This window comes from Micropterus dolomieu, linkage group LG23, assembly GCF_021292245.1.
Source record: "Micropterus dolomieu isolate WLL.071019.BEF.003 ecotype Adirondacks linkage group LG23, ASM2129224v1, whole genome shotgun sequence".
Lineage (NCBI taxonomy): Eukaryota > Metazoa > Chordata > Actinopteri > Centrarchiformes > Centrarchidae > Micropterus > Micropterus dolomieu.
In genome coordinates, this window is record NC_060172.1 from 3,188,107 (window position 1) to 3,205,813 (window position 17,707).

General features: G+C 43.2%; 3 protein-coding genes across 3 annotated transcripts in view; 1 reads left to right on the forward strand and 2 right to left on the reverse strand.

The window, feature by feature from the left end:
- Nucleotides 1-553: 553 nt before the first annotated feature.
- LOC123962982 (death domain-containing protein CRADD-like) lies at nucleotides 554-1,153 on the reverse strand. The gene has a single exon (XM_046039496.1). It carries the CDS (start codon nucleotides 1,016-1,018, stop codon nucleotides 554-556), a length of 465 nt encoding a protein of 154 aa, XP_045895452.1. The 5' UTR covers nucleotides 1,019-1,153.
- A 1,262-nt stretch (nucleotides 1,154-2,415) lies between these two features.
- On the reverse strand, nucleotides 2,416-10,380 carry socs2 (suppressor of cytokine signaling 2). Its single transcript, XM_046040484.1, has 3 exons — nucleotides 10,034-10,380; nucleotides 8,438-8,636; nucleotides 2,416-6,200 (listed from the first exon to the last, which is right to left on the reverse strand). Exons 2-3 carry the CDS (start codon nucleotides 8,562-8,564, stop codon nucleotides 5,725-5,727), a joined length of 603 nt encoding a protein of 200 aa, XP_045896440.1. The 5' UTR covers nucleotides 8,565-8,636; nucleotides 10,034-10,380; the 3' UTR covers nucleotides 2,416-5,724.
- Nucleotides 10,217-17,707, forward strand: part of LOC123962984 (condensin-2 complex subunit H2-like) — an 8,590-nt gene continuing 1,099 nt past the window's right edge. Inside the window, exons 1-6 of the mRNA XM_046039497.1 lie at nucleotides 10,217-10,398; nucleotides 14,270-14,390; nucleotides 14,616-14,717; nucleotides 14,789-14,850; nucleotides 14,924-14,999; nucleotides 16,945-17,057. Of these exons, the coding sequence (XP_045895453.1) occupies nucleotides 14,283-14,390; nucleotides 14,616-14,717; nucleotides 14,789-14,850; nucleotides 14,924-14,999; nucleotides 16,945-17,057 (461 nt within the window). The 5' untranslated portion in view covers nucleotides 10,217-10,398; nucleotides 14,270-14,282. The remainder of the gene's footprint in view (nucleotides 10,399-14,269; nucleotides 14,391-14,615; nucleotides 14,718-14,788; nucleotides 14,851-14,923; nucleotides 15,000-16,944; nucleotides 17,058-17,707) is intronic.

Sequence of the window (17,707 nt, forward strand, 5' to 3'; positions counted from 1 at the left end):
ACCTGGTCTAGACCTGAGCTCATGTGGTCTAGATGTGGTCTACAGAAACAAAATACAACTAAAAAGGTTTTCATGAATCTAAAACTGGGTTTTAAACAATCTTTAGTCTTAGTACAGAACTGGACCTGGTCTAGACCTGGTCTGGAGCTGGTTTAGACCTGGTTTAGACCTGGTCTAGACCTGAGCTCATGTGGTCTAGATGTGGTCTACAGAAACAAAATACAACTAAAAAGGTTTTCATGAATCTAAAACTGGGTTTTAAACATTCTTTAAAGTCTTCGTGTTAATGTAGTTCAGGTCAAGCCTAATGACAGTGCTGGACCTGGTCTAGATCTGGATTCATGTGGTCTAGATGTGGTCTCGGCGGTGAAGTCTCCCTGTTTCTGTTTTCACAAACTGATTTAAATGTTTCACCCACAGATATCAGGTTAATAAACAGACTTCAGAGTCTTTGGCTAGACCTGGTCCGATGCGGTCTGGATCGGGGTTTTCAAAGTGGGAGGCTCATGAAGGATTTCTAACAAACAGGCGTGAAAGGGAACCAGGTCTGGGATCACTGACCTGGAATCAGCCCTGACCCGCACAGGCAGAACCAGAACCTGGACTGAACTGGAGCCAGACCCGGTTCTAAAGCCTTCACACAGAACACACTGAGACCTGTTTCTACCTCCAGGTGAGACGCTGGTGGTCTCAGGCGTGCTTCCTCCTCCCTGGTCTCACCTGGTGAGCTGGGTCCGGGTCCCGTCCGGAGCTCCTGCAGCAGCTTGTCTCGGACCCAGCCGAACTCGTCCAGAGAGCGCAGGAAGGCGCTGAAGGCCCGGGGCCCGCGGCTCGGCAGGAGGTCCAGCAGCTTCAGGGTCTTCAGCCTGTCTGTCGGCTGAGACGCGATGTCCTCCACCTGAGCCTCCGTCAGAACGTTCTCCTGGTACAGAACCGGAACGATAGTCTCGCTGACCAGCAGCTGCCCGGACAGTTCCAGCCTGTGTGTCCGCAGCAGGGCTCTGTGTGCCGGGTCCATTTACTGCTCCGGTCCGCCAGGAGTTATAAATAATATGTAAATATATAAATATAAAATACTCACTTTATTATTCTTCAGGAAAACTAGCCCGGAATACAACACGGTGCTCATTGTTATTGTGTCCGACTGAAAACGTGGCGGCGGGCGGAACCTGTTTCCCATGAGAAGCTTTTAGCAACTGTTGAACCGGTTTAATTTAGTGTATTATTAATTAATTAATTATTATGAACCGCACTTTAATTATTATTAATAATACATCCGGTTTAAATCGAGCAGTAACCAGACAAATAGAGGCTTAACGTTAGCTAGCTAACAGCATGAGCTAACAGCAAAATCACAATTTATTGCATAAAAGAGTGCAACTAGGTTGATTAAATATATTCCGAATTTACTAGAGGAAGCAACATTTTCAGACAAGCTCATATTTGATGTTTTGTCAGCTGTTTATAATTATTAACAAAAGAGGAATCCTAAAAACGGTAGATTTCTCGATGAAGTTTGGCTGAGTGGGTCTTCATAGAGTGGAAACCGGTACGTTCTGTGGCAAGCACAGTTAAATAGATTTAATCAAAGATTAATATATTAAATTATAAGACTAGTATTCACCTCTGCGTACATTAATTAGCATAAGGTTTTGTACTGAAAGCCTCCTGCTCCCACGGTGAACGTACAGCGGGCAAACAGTGTGATGTTAAAATGAAGGTTTTTATGAAATATATTCCGACTTGACAGGTCAAACATAAACCGAATTTACAAGAATACCTGTCTCTTTCACAAGGACTCATATTTTTAAGTGTACCTGATGTTTTTTTAAACAATCAATGAGCAAATCTAAAACTGGAAGATTTTGGAATGGAGATCCTTTACAGAAAACAGCCGTTAATTGCACCTATTAATCTTCATTAATCATTAATAGAGATTTTCCTTTTCTGAGAAACATATTAGGCTATTTATTAATTAACTGTAATTGTAATCTGTGTCGGTCTCAGCAGCAGCACTTTGATTTTATTAATGATTCCTGAGTCCTGTAAAACTTTTTCTCATGTCAGCATTTTTATTTTCTTAATGGCATTTATATTAACTTTCACACATTCCTGTTGGTCTTGTAGAAGAATCACTGAAAGCTGTTGTTGTTTTATACATAATAATAATAATAATAGTAGCAACAAATAAAGAATGTTTGCACTAAATACAAACACCGGTGAGTTCAAACATTTAGGGTGTCGTACTTTAGACCTTTATAAAAACTCTCTTTTTATTAATGAGGATGAAAAATAAAAATAACATTTTAATCATCTAAGGAAAAGTGTGAAGACATCATCATCTGCAAAACAAAGAGGTTCTGAGAGAGCAGACAGTGAAGAGCTGTGTAGTGAAAAGCAAACACACCACCGGGATGAAGCACCAAATAAAAACTTTATTTATCTCGTGGAGCTGATCGATACAGAGGCCGAACTGCTGCACAGATTCAGGACAACACAAGCTTTCAGTCTGTGCAGCCTCTTTACAAAATAATGTACCAGGAAACAGTGTGACACAATCAATAAATATGTTTTAATAATCAAACAGGGCGAGAGCTGCAGGGTCCACCCGAACAGAATCTGTCCCACAGCCGTGAAATGTACACAAGATCCTTGTGTTTTATGTTCACTAGTAAAGTTTTATTCATTTGAAGAGTTTTATGTCTAGAGAAGATGCACTTTATCGCCGTGAAATCGTATCTGGAGAAAATAAACCATAGGACAAAAAGTGGGTATTAACAGGAACATCATGTAGAGTCGACGGCATCGAACCTGTGGACGACATGTGCGGCAAAGCCCCGTTTTACCTGAGTGACCGCCACGTCCTGCATTTAAACTGATCCTCACAAAACTGGAAGCGTGACGCCAAAAAGGAGGCGGAGTCACAGAAAGAAGCTGCTAAAACAGGATGCAGCTGAAAGTTCAAAGCAGAATGAATCTCTGAGGAAACGTCAGCATGTCTGCTGTCCACCTGTGTTCAGTGTTACAGGTGTCAAAACGAGCGCCGGGCACCATGTGACCAACAGCGGGAGCCTAAATTAAACTTTTAATGAAATAAAGTGCAGCTTACTGGATCTAATTTAAACCGAATTCACAAGGAGACCCAGGATTTTAAAAGAAGCTCGTGTTTTACATTCCGCCAGCTGTTAATATTTAACAATCAACAATAACAGCCTAAAAACGATAGATTTTTAAATGGAGTTTGGTTTAATGGTCTCATGTGACCAAACACAAGAGGAACCATGTCTGTCTGTCTGTCTGTCTGTCTGTCTGTCTGGATTGAGGATTAGGGAGTAAAAACAATTAAATGTAACCCATAATTTCTTTAGATTAAATAAAATGCAACCCGTTCATCTTAATTCTAAATTAAGTTACAGAACTCACACTTTGTTGGTCCAGAGTTTCATGATCCGGTTGGTTTATTTATCTTCTTGAATCATGGTCCCTGCTCGGTCCGGGTATTCTGACCTGCATATTCGCTGCTTTGCTCTGTTTCTGAATGTTGATTGATTGTAGTTGTTGTTTTGTCTCGTTTGAAACGACTGGCAGATGAAAACTGAATTACCCTACGAGGATCAGTAAAGCTGTTTGAAACCTTGCTGTTGCTTTTCTGCGGCTGCACCGAGTGGGAACCCATCCACAGTTCTAAAAGCAACACGATGCAGATCAGAGTTGATCTCCGTCTACATTAAAACGACGCGCATCTGGTGGCCGTTCAGGTACACGAGGCGTGCACGCCGTGTAAACAGGAAGCAGGTGGTGTGTTCTGTAGTTACAGAAGATCTGCTGAAAGAATAAAGTTCTACAGACGAAGAACCGCACCAGATTTATTTTGCATGGACCGATAACGAGCTGGGACTGTTACTGAATGTAACACGGGACAGGAAGTGGACCTGAGAGGGTGGGATGACAGCGAGGATCATCAAAGATCAACACGAGGGCGGGAAGTTTGTAGATAAACTTGGAGACGCGGCGTCACGTCAGACAGCTGAAGGTGTTTGTGAGGCTAAAACTCTGAGGAGATCCTGACCAGGGGAGGAGGAGGAAAGTTATGCACCAGCGCCTCCTTGTGGTCCGGAGGAGGCCCGACCCTGCAGCCCAGAACCGTCATCAGATCTGTCAGATTATAATCTGCAGATTTGTGAGCGAGAGCCTTTAATCTGATCTGGATTTGATCTGATACGAGAGCTGGAGTGAGGATGTATTGGGCCACAGAGCGGGATTAACCTGCCCCGCGGGGTCTTTGTTTTTCTGCGCTGTGATTGGCTCAGAGCTGCAGAGTACTACATCCAGCGGGGACAAAGTCCAAGCGGAGCCCGGAGAGGTCAAACACTGACTCATTAAACCGTGCTCAGATGAAAAACAACTCTGTTTGTTTGTCATCGATCAGGAAGTCCTGCTGACTCACAAACGTGAACTTTTCATGGTCACAGGCCGGCGGGCGGCCAATCAGAGCGCTGCGTTTCCTGCGTCTGAAGGTGGGAACAACAAGTGGAGCCAGACTGTTGATGTGGTTCTGCTCAGACTCTGATCTGTCTCACTTTATTTCACGGGTCTCTGACTTCCTGTCCTCCGTCTGTCAGGATGTTGGAGGAGGAAACAGAGACGGAAGAAGCTTTTAGTTCGCAGCTCGGCTGAAAGTAAAACGAAAATAAACAACTGAATATTTACTGGAGATTTTGTTTAAAGGATTAGTTTGTTAGTCGATCGGTGAATCAGACGATGATAAACGGGCTCCGCATAATAAATAATAAAAATAATAATAACAGATCAGCGAGGACACCGACCGCCAGCTGCAGCCTTCAGGAAACACGTTTAATTCCACGTCAGGTTTATTTGTTGTTCGCTGGGCTGGACTCTTTTTGGAGACTAAATAATTAATAGATTACTAAAGCAAAGATGATGATGATGATAAAACCCTGACCATCTTCAGATCACGTGTCGACTGTCGACCGATGAAATCAGGTGATTTAACTGCTTCGACTTTCAGCGTCTATCAGATGTTTCTGTGACTCGAGTTAATAGCTGCAGACGCCGCTCTGACTGACGCCGTCGGCCTCTTCCTCTCCCGCCAAAACATTCACTCAACACATCATCTGTGCAACGCTTCAAAAACGTTCAGAAACGGACAAAAACAGGAGGTCCGGGTTTTACATTCGGGCCCTTCAGGGGCCACTGAGTCGGAGCGGCAACAGGTCGTGAATCTGGAACTATTTTGATCATGAAAAGTCTTTTTTAAAGCAAAAATGAAGGCGGCGCTCCCGGCGTCTCAGATGTGCGGCTGTTGTCTTCTGGATCTCTTTGTTAAATCAGAACGTTTCAGGTTTAATCGATAAAACTTTAAATCAATGACGGAACCGACGGTCAGCTGCGGCCCTCGGCTGGGGGCGGACGATCTGGGTTTGCGGCGTCGGTCTGTGAACGTGTGAAGGCGTTTTTAAACTCACCCTGCGGTCTGGTACTTCACCACAGAGCAGTACTGACGGTGCTCAGAGAGCCGTCTGTCTTCCTGAGCCAAACGTCCTGCAGGATTTTCCTCCAGCTGCTCAGGCTCGTTACCGCCCGACTCTTTGACTTGCTGGGTCCTTGTAGGAGCAAGGCATGATGGGATTGGTCAGTGGTCAGTGGGGCGTCGCACAGAGCCGACTGCGCTCGCATCTTCCTCCGCGGCGAGCTGTAGCCCGCCTACACGTTGTAGGTGTAGTCCGTCAGGTAGTCCTTCAGTCTGTTGGGTAACGGCAGATCCCGGACCCGCCGCGTCCTCCTGTTGATGGCGATGCGACAGAGGTGCTGCAGCGACGGCGTGGCGGTGTACACGGGTTTGGTGAGCAGCAGCTGCACCGTGCCGTTGGGCGCCGCCGCCGAGGGTTGAGGGTTGGACGCCGCCTTGTCGCCGGTCCTGGACAGCTGGACGTAGTGCTCCACCAGGTGGACCACGCTGTCGAACTGCTTCAGCTTGGGCTTCACCAGAACCACCGAGTCCAGCTTGAATTTGCCGTGTTTGTACTCGATCCGCAGGTTGGTGGGGCCCGCCGACGTCATGGCGGAGATGGTGAACAGGTAGTCCCTCTGAGAGCTGTCCCGGACCAGGAAGGTGCCCTCCGAGGCGTCCTGCAGGATCTCTTTGGCCTCGTTAGCGGTCAGACTGCCCCAGTACCAACCTGCCGCCACAGAGAGACAGGAAACAGAGAAGACGTGAGACGCTGAAGGACAACATTTACAAACCAACAGCAGCCGCCACTACAGGAAACGATTAACCGAGCGCTTCATGCGATCCGGGTCTACCTGCGACGCAGCATCGGGGTCCTGATCAACCAGCTGATACTTCACTTCTCATCACGGGACTCGGGCGAGACACACAGGTGCACCCGGGGCGCTGGGTGCTTTGACCAGAGCGAAACAATAAATCTTCAGGGTTTATAACCTGCAGCGTTTATATGAGCACGACCAGTCCAGACACATTTTAAAACTAGACAGTGATTATCGGTCCCTCACTCCTGTAGCCCGGTTCATTTTAGTTCCGCTTCCTGTTCACACTGCAGGTTCACAAACGCACCACGACGAGTAACCACGACGAGTAACCACGACGATACAGACTGACAGATTTGGGGTTTTTCATCAAACTCGGTGACTGACAGCAGCACTTTGTATCGCAGAGCTCACGAAGATGATGATTATTAATCATTAGTGATCAGACAATAATGATAATTATCACAATCTAATTTTCCTCAATAACAATATAATTAATGTTCAATATATCGTCTATAAATATTTGGTTTAGCACTTAATTTTCTTTTAAAACACGTGTTTTGTTGAGGAAAAAGATTTACTGATTATCTCTGTTATAATCAGAATAGTTCTGAATGTTCTCTCTGTTTGGCATCAAGTGTTTGTCCCATTCTGACCATAAAGAAAAGTTTCACCACATAATCAACCATCAGGTTTCTTCAATTTTCACTCAGGAGCAAAAATCTGCCTTTAAACTTGAAAAAACGATTTGACATTTATCGTGATAATTATCGAACGATTATCGTGATTACATTTTTGGCCATTTTTTGGACAGCAGATCCGCCGCCTGTTATGAATAATGACGTAAAGAGGACGTGTAGTTCAGTAATAATTCATTACCTCATGGACTTAATGATCTGACAGGGTAAACAGAAGCTTTTTAACAGATTTTAACCTGTTAATCAGGGAATATACCCGCGGTATATTATATATATATATATTATTATATATAAGCAGATGGATTTATTAGTGGTTTAGCTTTGGAAATAATGCTCCCGTCACATCTCTGCAGTCATAAGATCCTGTGGTTGGTTCGCTCTCACACCACAAGTGTAGCGCACCAGAGTTCGAGCTCTCGGAACATTTGTTTGGTTGCTTTTGGTGCCCAGATGAGCTGCACCAACTCTAGTGCGATTCAACCAAACTAAATGAGGCAGGTGTGAAAGCACGCTCAGTCAAAGTTTATCTACAACTGCAAGATGGAAAGAAACTGATCTTAACTCCTGGCTATTAACATGTTGATTATGGCGGCAGACGGTGCCCCCGTAGAGCTTCCTGTACAGCAACGCCCCGGATGAAACAGTACTTCAGAGTTTAGTTGGTTTGCATCCAGCTGAGAGAGAAGACGCTCAGCGGCAGGTCAGATGTGTTCAGGTTCATGTCCTCAGGTACCTTTAATCAGTTAAATCTGTTAAACCTGAAGGAATCCTTCTTCTTTCTGTTTTTCTGCAGCCTAAAAACTCTCAAAACTTTGCAGAAAGATTTATGAAATTTCTGTGGAACATGAAGTCAGCCATTTTGACTTTAATGGTAATTTTTTGGCGTTTTACAGGCTCCGTACTTTAACAAACTCCTCATAGAGAATTAATCCGATCGACTTTAAATGACCTCTGTACAATCTAAAGGCAGGGATGATGAAAAATTGTGCTTTGTGTGAGTTTTTGTCAAACGGTGTTTCCGTGGCGTGGCGTCAAAAACTGATGCTTCGCCATGAAACAGAAAGTTGTTGTAACTTCTGTCTACATGCTCACATCTGGACTAAATTTGACATGTTTCACAACAGTCCCGCCCTGAACACATCCATATGCCTACACCTACTGGCAACAGGAAGTAAGCCCTGTGTTATAATCCTTCACGCTTCACGTCCAACAGCTTTTATTTACATCCTGTATAATGTGTTGTAAGTTTTAAACCACACCTATAAAGTCCCGTGTGCTGTTTATATTCTCTTCTATCATAAATACTCTCAACAACTCCGTCACTTCAGTCTTCCATTCTGTTTTTAGTCACATCTGGAACATCTGTGCGGGACTACAGATGAACTCTGGCACATTTACAGCTGTACATTAAAGCGCACTGTCCCTTTAAATGAGCAAACAAACAAACAGACCTGTGTTCTTCAGGTCTTTCATGGCCGAGGCGATGCGGCTCTCGTCTGATTCCACAGCTCTGGAGTTGTTGTCGGCTCGTCTGTCGCTCTCGATGGTGTCTGTGGACTCGGAGGACTGGCAGGTCATTGGACAGATCCAACCTTCAGCCTGGTTCTAGGCCCGCAGCTCAGACACGGGACCAGGTCTGCGCGCACTGTCCTGGAAATAAATCAGATCCATCACAACAGACGGTCTGCAGCTGGAGAATAATCATCCCAGAGCCGTCGCTTCCTCTCTACACGGACGACATTCAGAAACGTGTTTGTGTAAGATGTTGTTGTTCAGACGCAGCAGAGGAGGAGCTGCGACCTTTTACACATCAGCACGGTCTCCTGATTGTTAATCGTTTCAGTTTGATTGGCTGAAACTCTCAGTGTGAGTTTCTCAGATTGTTTTCTCTCAACCTGAAAATCTCCAGACTAAAACAAACTTCTAAAGATCTAAACTTTGACTTTAATTAACATTTTTTTTTTTTTTTACTATTTTCTATTTTAATACCAAAACGAAGAACTTAATTATAAATAAATAATAAAAGACACCAGTGACTCACCCTTCACATTCACATGCTTTGCGTTTCTGCAGGGGCCGCGGTGACATTTCATTTTTTACAAACAGTCGTCTGAAAAAGGCCTAATTTGATTTTGTGTGACACTCAAGTTTTATGAGTCATAAAAAATTTGATTTAATCTTTTTGTCACGTGGGACCCGAGAAAACATGATTCTTACAGTGACATGTTGATAAGGTTTATTTGTTCAAACTGGAAACTTCCACAAACTGACCAACAAACAGTTTGCAACAATCATTCATAATAACAACGTGTAAATGCAGTTTATTACTCTGTTATTACTGTTTATATATTTAGATTTATATTCACATCATAAATTCTAGGTGAGTGTTTTCTTGTGTGCAGAATTTAAAAGTGGACTGAAAACAACTTTGTTTGTATTTTCTTAAACATTTAAACACCAGCCGACAACCGAGGAGACGTAAACAAGTAATTATGAATATAATTTGACGCTAACGTCGTTTAGCCAAACCTCACTAGAAAACGGACACATTTAAGACCCTGCGCTTTACACGGTCTCCTGTGTTTTACACATCACCATATTACTGTTACATGTGTACAACATGTATATATCTGTCTTAGATATATCAGTAAATACTTCTTTTTAAATGTTAAAGTGAAATGTGAAGAACACAAACAAACATTTTTCCCCCCCAGCAGGTTTACACGTTGGCAGATCCGCGACGTCAAATGGCTGAAAATTTAAATAGATTTTGGCGTAAGGCGCTTTCTTCATTTGTGGCTGGGTAATCTGTTCAGCTTTTATCTGTTTGCAGTAAATTGTAGCGTCGCTGAACTGATTCTTGTCAGCGGAAATAAAGACCAGACTGTGCTTTTATTTCTAAACCTTTAGAAACGGCCGCCGTCGCGTTAAGATGCGAAAATAATGAACGTAATTTGGCGCAACGTGAGCTCCCGTTCCACAGGTGCTGCACGCGGACTGTCCGTTAAGCGGATGTTCTTGCTGATACCTGAAATATAATGAAGTACCTGAGGGCAGCTAGCAGCTAGCTAACCCAGCCCGACATGTCCGCATCCAGCACGAACCCTCGGAACCGGGTTTTATTCTCCGTCCTGGTTTCTTTCTACACACGGGGAGGGAGGTCCGGGTCCGGGTCTCAGACCTGTACCGATCCGGTTGAGCACGCAGAACAAGAACACCCCGGTTAATGATTTATTTCCGCCTCCCGGAGAGTCTCGAACTCGGAGTCCGTGTCGTTGCCGCGGACACAGCGAGTCCGCCGAGTCCGCCGAGTCCGCCTGCTCCAGCAGAACCAGCAGAAAACACAGCAGAGACGCGTTTCCAGGAACTTTCCAGGAACACGGTCACGTGGGGCCGCGAGGAACGATTTAAGGTGGACTGACGGAGACACGCGCACGCACACACAAACACACGCGCACGCACACAGGCGCACACTCTGCCTTCAAGCCTGTATGAAATATTTAAATTACAGGTTGAAAGGCACGTGCAGGGGGGGGTGAACAACATAATGAGGTTTGTTGCGGTCACAGAGTGCAGACAGGGCCGTATCCAGGAGGGGTCCACAGGGGGCCACAGGGGGCCACAGGGGGCCACAGGGGTCCATGAAGCTGTTTGTGTGACACAGAGAGGAGAAAGTATCCGGGGACCCTGATCGGAGCCTTTTGTTGAAATGTGTTTTAACTTTTAATAAAGTTTCTCCTCAGTTGCTTTTCTCAAACCGACCAATCACAGCCCGGATGGGACGTTGAAGTGACACAGTGCTGCGTGATTGGTTAAGACTTTACCTGAGGCACGCTGCTCGTGTGTATATCGTGGGAACAAGGCGTCTGCAGTCTCTTTACTCCGAGTGGGACGCGGCTTTTTACTGATCGTGAACGCACCTGCTGATGGTGCACTTCTCCACCGCCGGGTCCAACCTCACCTCCTCCTTCACAGGCTGCAGCTCTGCAGAGAAGGGGGTCGGGTCTTCCGGACCTGCGGGACCTGGACCCCTCCAGGACTCTGAGGCGTGCAGATTGTAGCTGTAACTTGTATCTGTGCACTTTGCACTAATTCTTTATTCTTTACTGCTCATCTTGTGAATTTGTACACGCTCCTCGTTCAGTATCCTGCGTCAGGACTCTGGTTACTTTTTAAAACTGTGTCCATTCCACGTCGATTATTACTGTTACTATCTTATTCACTATTACTATTTACCATCACATTTCTGTTGATGCAGTAAAATACTGCACATATCCACACGGCTTTATATTTATATTTTTATATTTGCATGTTTTCTACTTACCTACTTTTATTATTATTTCTATTCCTTTAATATCTCGACACCCAAAGTGAGTAATTGTAACAAAAGAACTTTCCCTCGGGATCAATAAAGTCTTTCTGATTCTGATTAGTATTATTTTATTATTGTAGCTTTTGGTTTTCATCTCTTTATTTAAGCACCAATATTTACCAAAGCAAATTCCTTGTATTTGAAAATTTACCTGCATACTTACCTTTCAAATAAACTTGGATAGGTAAAAGTAAAAGTACTCGTTGTGCAGAATAATATTAAAATAATATTATTGGATTATAATTATTGATGTATTTACTCATTCATCTCTTCAGTGTTGCAGCCAGCGGCGGATGAAGTATTCAGATCCTTTAAAAGTATTAAAACCTCACTGTAATAATACTCTGTGACAAGTAAAAGTACTGCATTGAATATGTTAAATAAAAGTATGTGAGTATAATCAGGAAAATGTGAAGTATTTAAAGTAAAAGTACCATTATATATTATATTATTATTATTCCTCATGCACTAATGTAAAACAGGATTTTACTGTTGTGATTGTTGAGGTTGAGCTATTTTGTAAATTAATAATTAAAAAAATAAACACTGGATTAATCTGCTATTTTATCCAGAGTGACTCCTTCACCATGATGTTTGTCAGTTTAACCCTCAAAATGATTTAAAACACAAAACAATAAAAAGGGTTTTTGTGTAAAAATCTGACTTTGTAAAGTAACTGAAGCTGTCAGATAAATGTAGAGAAGTAAAAAATATCTGAGAGGGAGGAGAAGGAGAAAATACTAATTTTAATAACTTTATAAACTAAAGGATTATTTTATATCTTAATCTGACATAATTCATCATTATTCATTTGTTGATTATATTTGATCAATCTAAATACATCTGCATAATGAGTACTTTTGGTCATTTAATTTATTTTGTACTTTTACAGAGCATTTGTACACAAATTATTTGTACACAGAGTGTTTGTGTACACGGTTGTATTTGTACTTTTACTTCGGGTACAGCAGGTGGCGCTGTGTTTGTCCGCCACTAAAAGAAGAAGAAGAAGCAGAAGCAGAAACCGCGAAGAAGAAAGTTGCGCGGGTTGTTTGACTGTTTTGCTAACCGCTACTAAACAGCTAACAGCTAGCGGAGCCGCTTCATCGTCACGGTGAGTCCTTTCTGTGGATTTAACTCGTAAAACAACTCTAAAACTCCCCGTTAACACGAGTTCAAACATTATTAGGATCTAGTTTGATAAGAGTCGACACACAACAACTGTTAAATATAAGTTAGTAACTCGTTTTCCAGCCCAGACGGGCGCTGTTCTGTATGACAGACATTCAACCGAACTTAGGTTTAGAAACCTGTCAGTTGCGTCTTTGAGCGAAGTTTCTGCTTAACCTCCATCTGACAGAAGACTAGTGAAGATATTTAAGTACTCGATCCGATCCTCTGTTGAATTCGGCGTAGTGTTCAAAACATCCAGCTGTAAAAATTTTCCACATTGTCCCGTAACGTTAAAGTGAATGTGAATCACCGAGCGCCGCGCAAACATCATGAAAAACTATTTAAAATGTTTAAATGTTATTGTCTTTGGTACAAAGTCGCCTGTAACAGACATTTAGACCTTTAGCAAAATTTACACCTCAGCTTCAGGTAGTTAGTCAAACTGTTATACAGCTAATGTCCAACGAGTTAAGTTACTAAACATGTCAGATTTTAAATGGAGTTTGGTTTGAGCTTCTCTCTATGAACTGTCATCCAAACGTTACTGCAGCAGTTATGAAAGTAAACATCAGAGCTGAACACGAGAAATTACTAAATTAAAATCAGCACTCATCTGGAAAAATAACAGCAGTGTCCAGTAACTCAGTACATTTACTCCAGTACTGTACTCAAGTACAGATTAGAGGTACTTTTACTTTACGTGAGTATTTTCTCCCTCTCAGATATTTTTACTTCTACATTTATCTGACAGCTTCAGTTACTTTACAAAGTCAGATTTTTACACACAATCACACGAAGAGTTTATAAAACATGTTTGTTTATAAATTAAACTCCATTAGTTTCTACATTAGAGGACAGAAATTTACCTGGAAACTATTTTAATAACCGTTTCATCATTTTTCACTTAAAACCATTTGATGTGAAGATTTGCTGTTTAATGTATTTTTAATCATTTTGAGGTTTAAAATGACAGAACAGTCTGTGTGAAGGAGTCACTTTGGCCTCTGAGACAACATTTATCAATATTTACAGTTTTTATAATCATTTAATGGAGAAAATAATCAGCAGATTAATCCAGAATGAAAAGAATCATTAATTAAAAAACAGTTCAATTTCAACCAGTTACTAAAATCCTGCTTTACATTAATGACGAGGAATAATAAGAATCTAATATATAAAAGTACAGGACAGTGAGTACTACTTTAAATACACTTTCCTGTTTATACTCACATACTTTAGTAACAATTTTGATAATCCCTCTATAGATGTAGGATTTCTTTTGTACATTTAGAGATTTGCTGACAAAGTAAACTATCAGTGAATACAACGTCATATTTCTGCTTATATTTTAGTTTAATATCCGCTCAGTATCCACTTTATTAGGTACACCTGTACAGTTAAAAGTGCTCTGCTGCTGTACTGGACTTCATTATATTCTTATTGGACCAGGAAAGTTCATTAAGAACAGTTTTCTTATTTACAGTAACGGCCTGGCAGGAGACAAAGGCCTCCTGTAGGGAGGCTGGGATTAAATAAAATAACATAAATAATAATAGACAGAAGACGCAGGACAACAACACAGTCCCAACAAACAGACCAGATGAGACAATAAGTAAAGACAGATGAAGAAACATCTACTTTAGAGACTTAAAGTACACGTTGCTGTTAATCCTCCTGTACTTTTACACTGTGACGACTTAAATACAGGATCTGAGTGCTTTCCCGTCTGCGTTCACAGCGAGGACGTCGCCATGGACGCTGCAGAGGGCAGGTACGCTCACCTGCTGCAGCCAATCAGAGAGCTCACCAAGAACTGGGAGATCGACGTGGCTTCGGAGTTAAACGACTACTTAGAGGAGGTAAAGTCAGGAGTTCTCCATTGATCTGCCGATTATTTCTTCAGCTAATTGATTCGTTGTTTTGTCTATAAAAGAGAATTTACAGTTTTTATTCTTAAAAAACACTCAAACTGATAAATCTATTATCAGGATAGTTGCAACTAATGAATTAATTATTGCAGCTCTGTTTAAAGAGCAGGGAGCTTCTGGTAAACTTGAAGTATCTGTGGAATAATCTGTCTGCAGCTGGACGACATGTGCATCACGTTCGATGGAGGGAAAACCCGCCTGAACTTTGCAGAAGCGGCGCTGCTGATCCAGGGATCCGCCTGCATCTACAGCAAGAAGGTACACAAACTACAGCACCAATAAATCTGGCGTGAAGCGGGTGATGATTGACGAGCGTCTGACTGTTTCAGGTGGAGCTGCTGCACAACCTGGTTTACCAAACCCTGGAGTACATCAACGACAGGAACAAGAAGTAAGACCGGGTCTGGATGAGTTTGTGTGTTTTTGATAGAGGGGATCAGGACTGACGCTTCGTTCTTTGACAGACGCAGCAAACAGACGTCGGCGTCTGAGGATGACGGCGCAGACGGAGCAGCGGGCGACCGCGACGCTGAGGACGAGGTGAGAAGTCCATAACACAAAGTTCTTTATTCAGATATTTACTTTGAATACGTCAAAATGTTTAAGAGCAATAAGTAGGTGAACCCTAAACCAACAGGTTAGCGGCCGTACTGTTAATGATTTTATTTAAAACCATAGTTTTTATTATATTGAAGATATACTGCGATCATCTTATTAGACTTTTTCTAAACACACAAAGAAGAAAGCAACACTGCAGCTTGTTTGAAAATTAAATAAAAAAATAAAGAATCAGTTTTATTTATTTACAGAACAATAAAATTATTACTGCTCTTTCTATAATTGATATAATATCAGGGCTCCCTCTCCTCCTGGAAAACCTGGAAATCATTTTTTTCCCCCTAATTGACCCTTTGCTAAGCCACGCCCCCCTTAGTTACTGTTGCTAAGTCCGACAAGCTCGGAGCTTTTAGACTTTTGTCACGGCGCTGCCACATTCTGTTACTGCGCTCCTGGAGAAATATTGACACGTGTTGGAAAAAGCATTATAGATTTGAAGGTTTGACTCAGACTGACTCTGACGGACGTGAAAAGAAAGGCAAGATAAAAGCTAAAACCTACCGATCACACAGTACAAGTGAGACAAAAGACAACGATATTAAGGATCAGCAGTGTTCCTGTACAGCCGGTCGGACTCTGTTCATTATTACAGTCATTAAAAAGCAGAACAGCAGGACTTTATTACGTTACAGTCAGTAGGAAGTTGCATCTAACTAACCTCACATTAGGAACGATCCACAGCTGACATGTTTCTGGATTCATTTTAGGTTTTGGAAAGAGAATAAATCGTCCTTCTCCTTCCAGCCTCTCTGGGTAGCTGCTGTAACTATTACAAAATGTCGCAGGAACAGCGTTTGACCAGATCTTAGAAAAATACAGCCAGAAAAAGCTGGAAAACGACTCTTGTTGCATTAGAGTCACTGGAGCGCAGCCATGAAAGTGTCGCACCTCAGTTAGAGCGAGTCCTATACTGTGCTGTGATTGGCCAGCTGGGTATTCGGGGCGTGGTTTAGCAAAGGGTCAATTTCCCAGTCACATGTTGCACAGGTTGGAGGACATTAATTCAAGTGACTTCAAGTTTCAGTATCCTCCAAAGGTAAAGATCAGACCCTGCTGGCTGCTGACTGTGGTAGCTTTTTTTTAATTTTTATATATTAGGTTTATAACGTTTTCTTCTCGACTCGGCGAGGAGCGAAGGTTTCAGGGTCCAAAAGGAGCTCAGCTGAATCCTGAACAGCACTTTATATCCCGTTACTCTGCGTCGGGGCTCAGGACCTCAGAGACGTTAGAAAACTCAAGTTCTACAGAATGCTGCGGTTTGTCAGGAGGCTATTTTTGGTGTTCAGGCAGCAGTCGGTAAAATGTAATTAATAGGAGAAGCACTTGCCAATCATAGAACACAGAGGACTGTCCAAAAGAAACAACAGAAATACAATAAAAAACAGCAATAAAACAAGTAAAGATCTTTGTCATCTTTTAGACTCTTGTACGAGATGATTTCATAGATGAGTTACAGCCGTAGGCTGCACAGCTTTAAAGTCAGACTCCTGCAGAGAGGAACATGTTGGTGTCTGACCTGATCCCTGTCTCAGACCAGCTGGATCATCACTGAATAGTCCTGGAAAATGATCTGTAGAAAAGAGCAGGAACCCCGATTATGTTTAATGTGAATCATTTAATGTTTTCCTGATCACGAACTGAATGTCCAGATGTCGTCTGAAGCAGCGGGGCTCTAGAGAGAGACCAAAATCTTTTATTTCTTGGTTGCACTGGTGCTCCTACCATTTCGCACCAGTGCAACCGAGCAGAAAGTTAGTCAGGAGCCCTGAGCAGCACATTCACACCTCTTCTGTCGGCATTCTGGGTAATGTAGGAAATCCTTAACAGCGTGACAAACTGACAATAGTCGTCTGTTTGTCTCCTTCAGTTCACCACTCTGGACGTCGAATCCTCACAGAGCTCCCAGAAGGCCGACTCCAACACGGTCAGTTCACGCCTGTCTCTCTGTGCGCTTGTCGTCTCTGTGCGCTTGTCGTCTCTGTGCGCTTGTCGTCTCTCTGTGCGCTTGTCGTCTCTCTGTGCGCTTGTCGTCTCTCTGTGCGCTTGTCGTCTCTCTGTGCGCTTGTCGTCTCTCTGTGCGCTTGTCGTCTCTCTGTGCGCTTGTCGTCTCTCTGTGCTCCTGTCTCTCTGACTGCGCGCCTGTCTTTCTCTGACTTGTGCGCCAGTCTCTCTCTGACTTGTGCGCCTGTCTCTCTGACTGCGCGCCTGTCTTTCTCTGACTTGTGTGCCTGTCTCTCTGTGCGCTTGTCGTCTCTCTGTGCACCTGTCTCTCTGACTGCGCGCCTGTCTTTCTCTGACTTGCGCGCCTGTCTCTCTGACTGCGCGCCTGTCTCTCTCTGACTTGTGCGCCAGTCTCTCTCTGACTTGTGCGCCAGTCTCTCTCTGACTTGTGCGCCTGTCTCTCTCTGACTTGTGCGCCTGTCTCTCTCTGACTTGTGCGCCTGTCTCTCTCTGACTTGTGCGCCAGTCTCTCTCTGACTTGTGCGCCTGTCTCTCTGACTGCGCGCCTGTCTTTCTCTGACTTGTGTGCCTGTCTCTCTGTGCGCTTGTGCGCCTCTCTCTCTCTGACTTGTGCGCCTCTCTCTCTCTGACTTGTGCGCCTCTCTCTCTCTGACTTGTGCGCCTCTCTC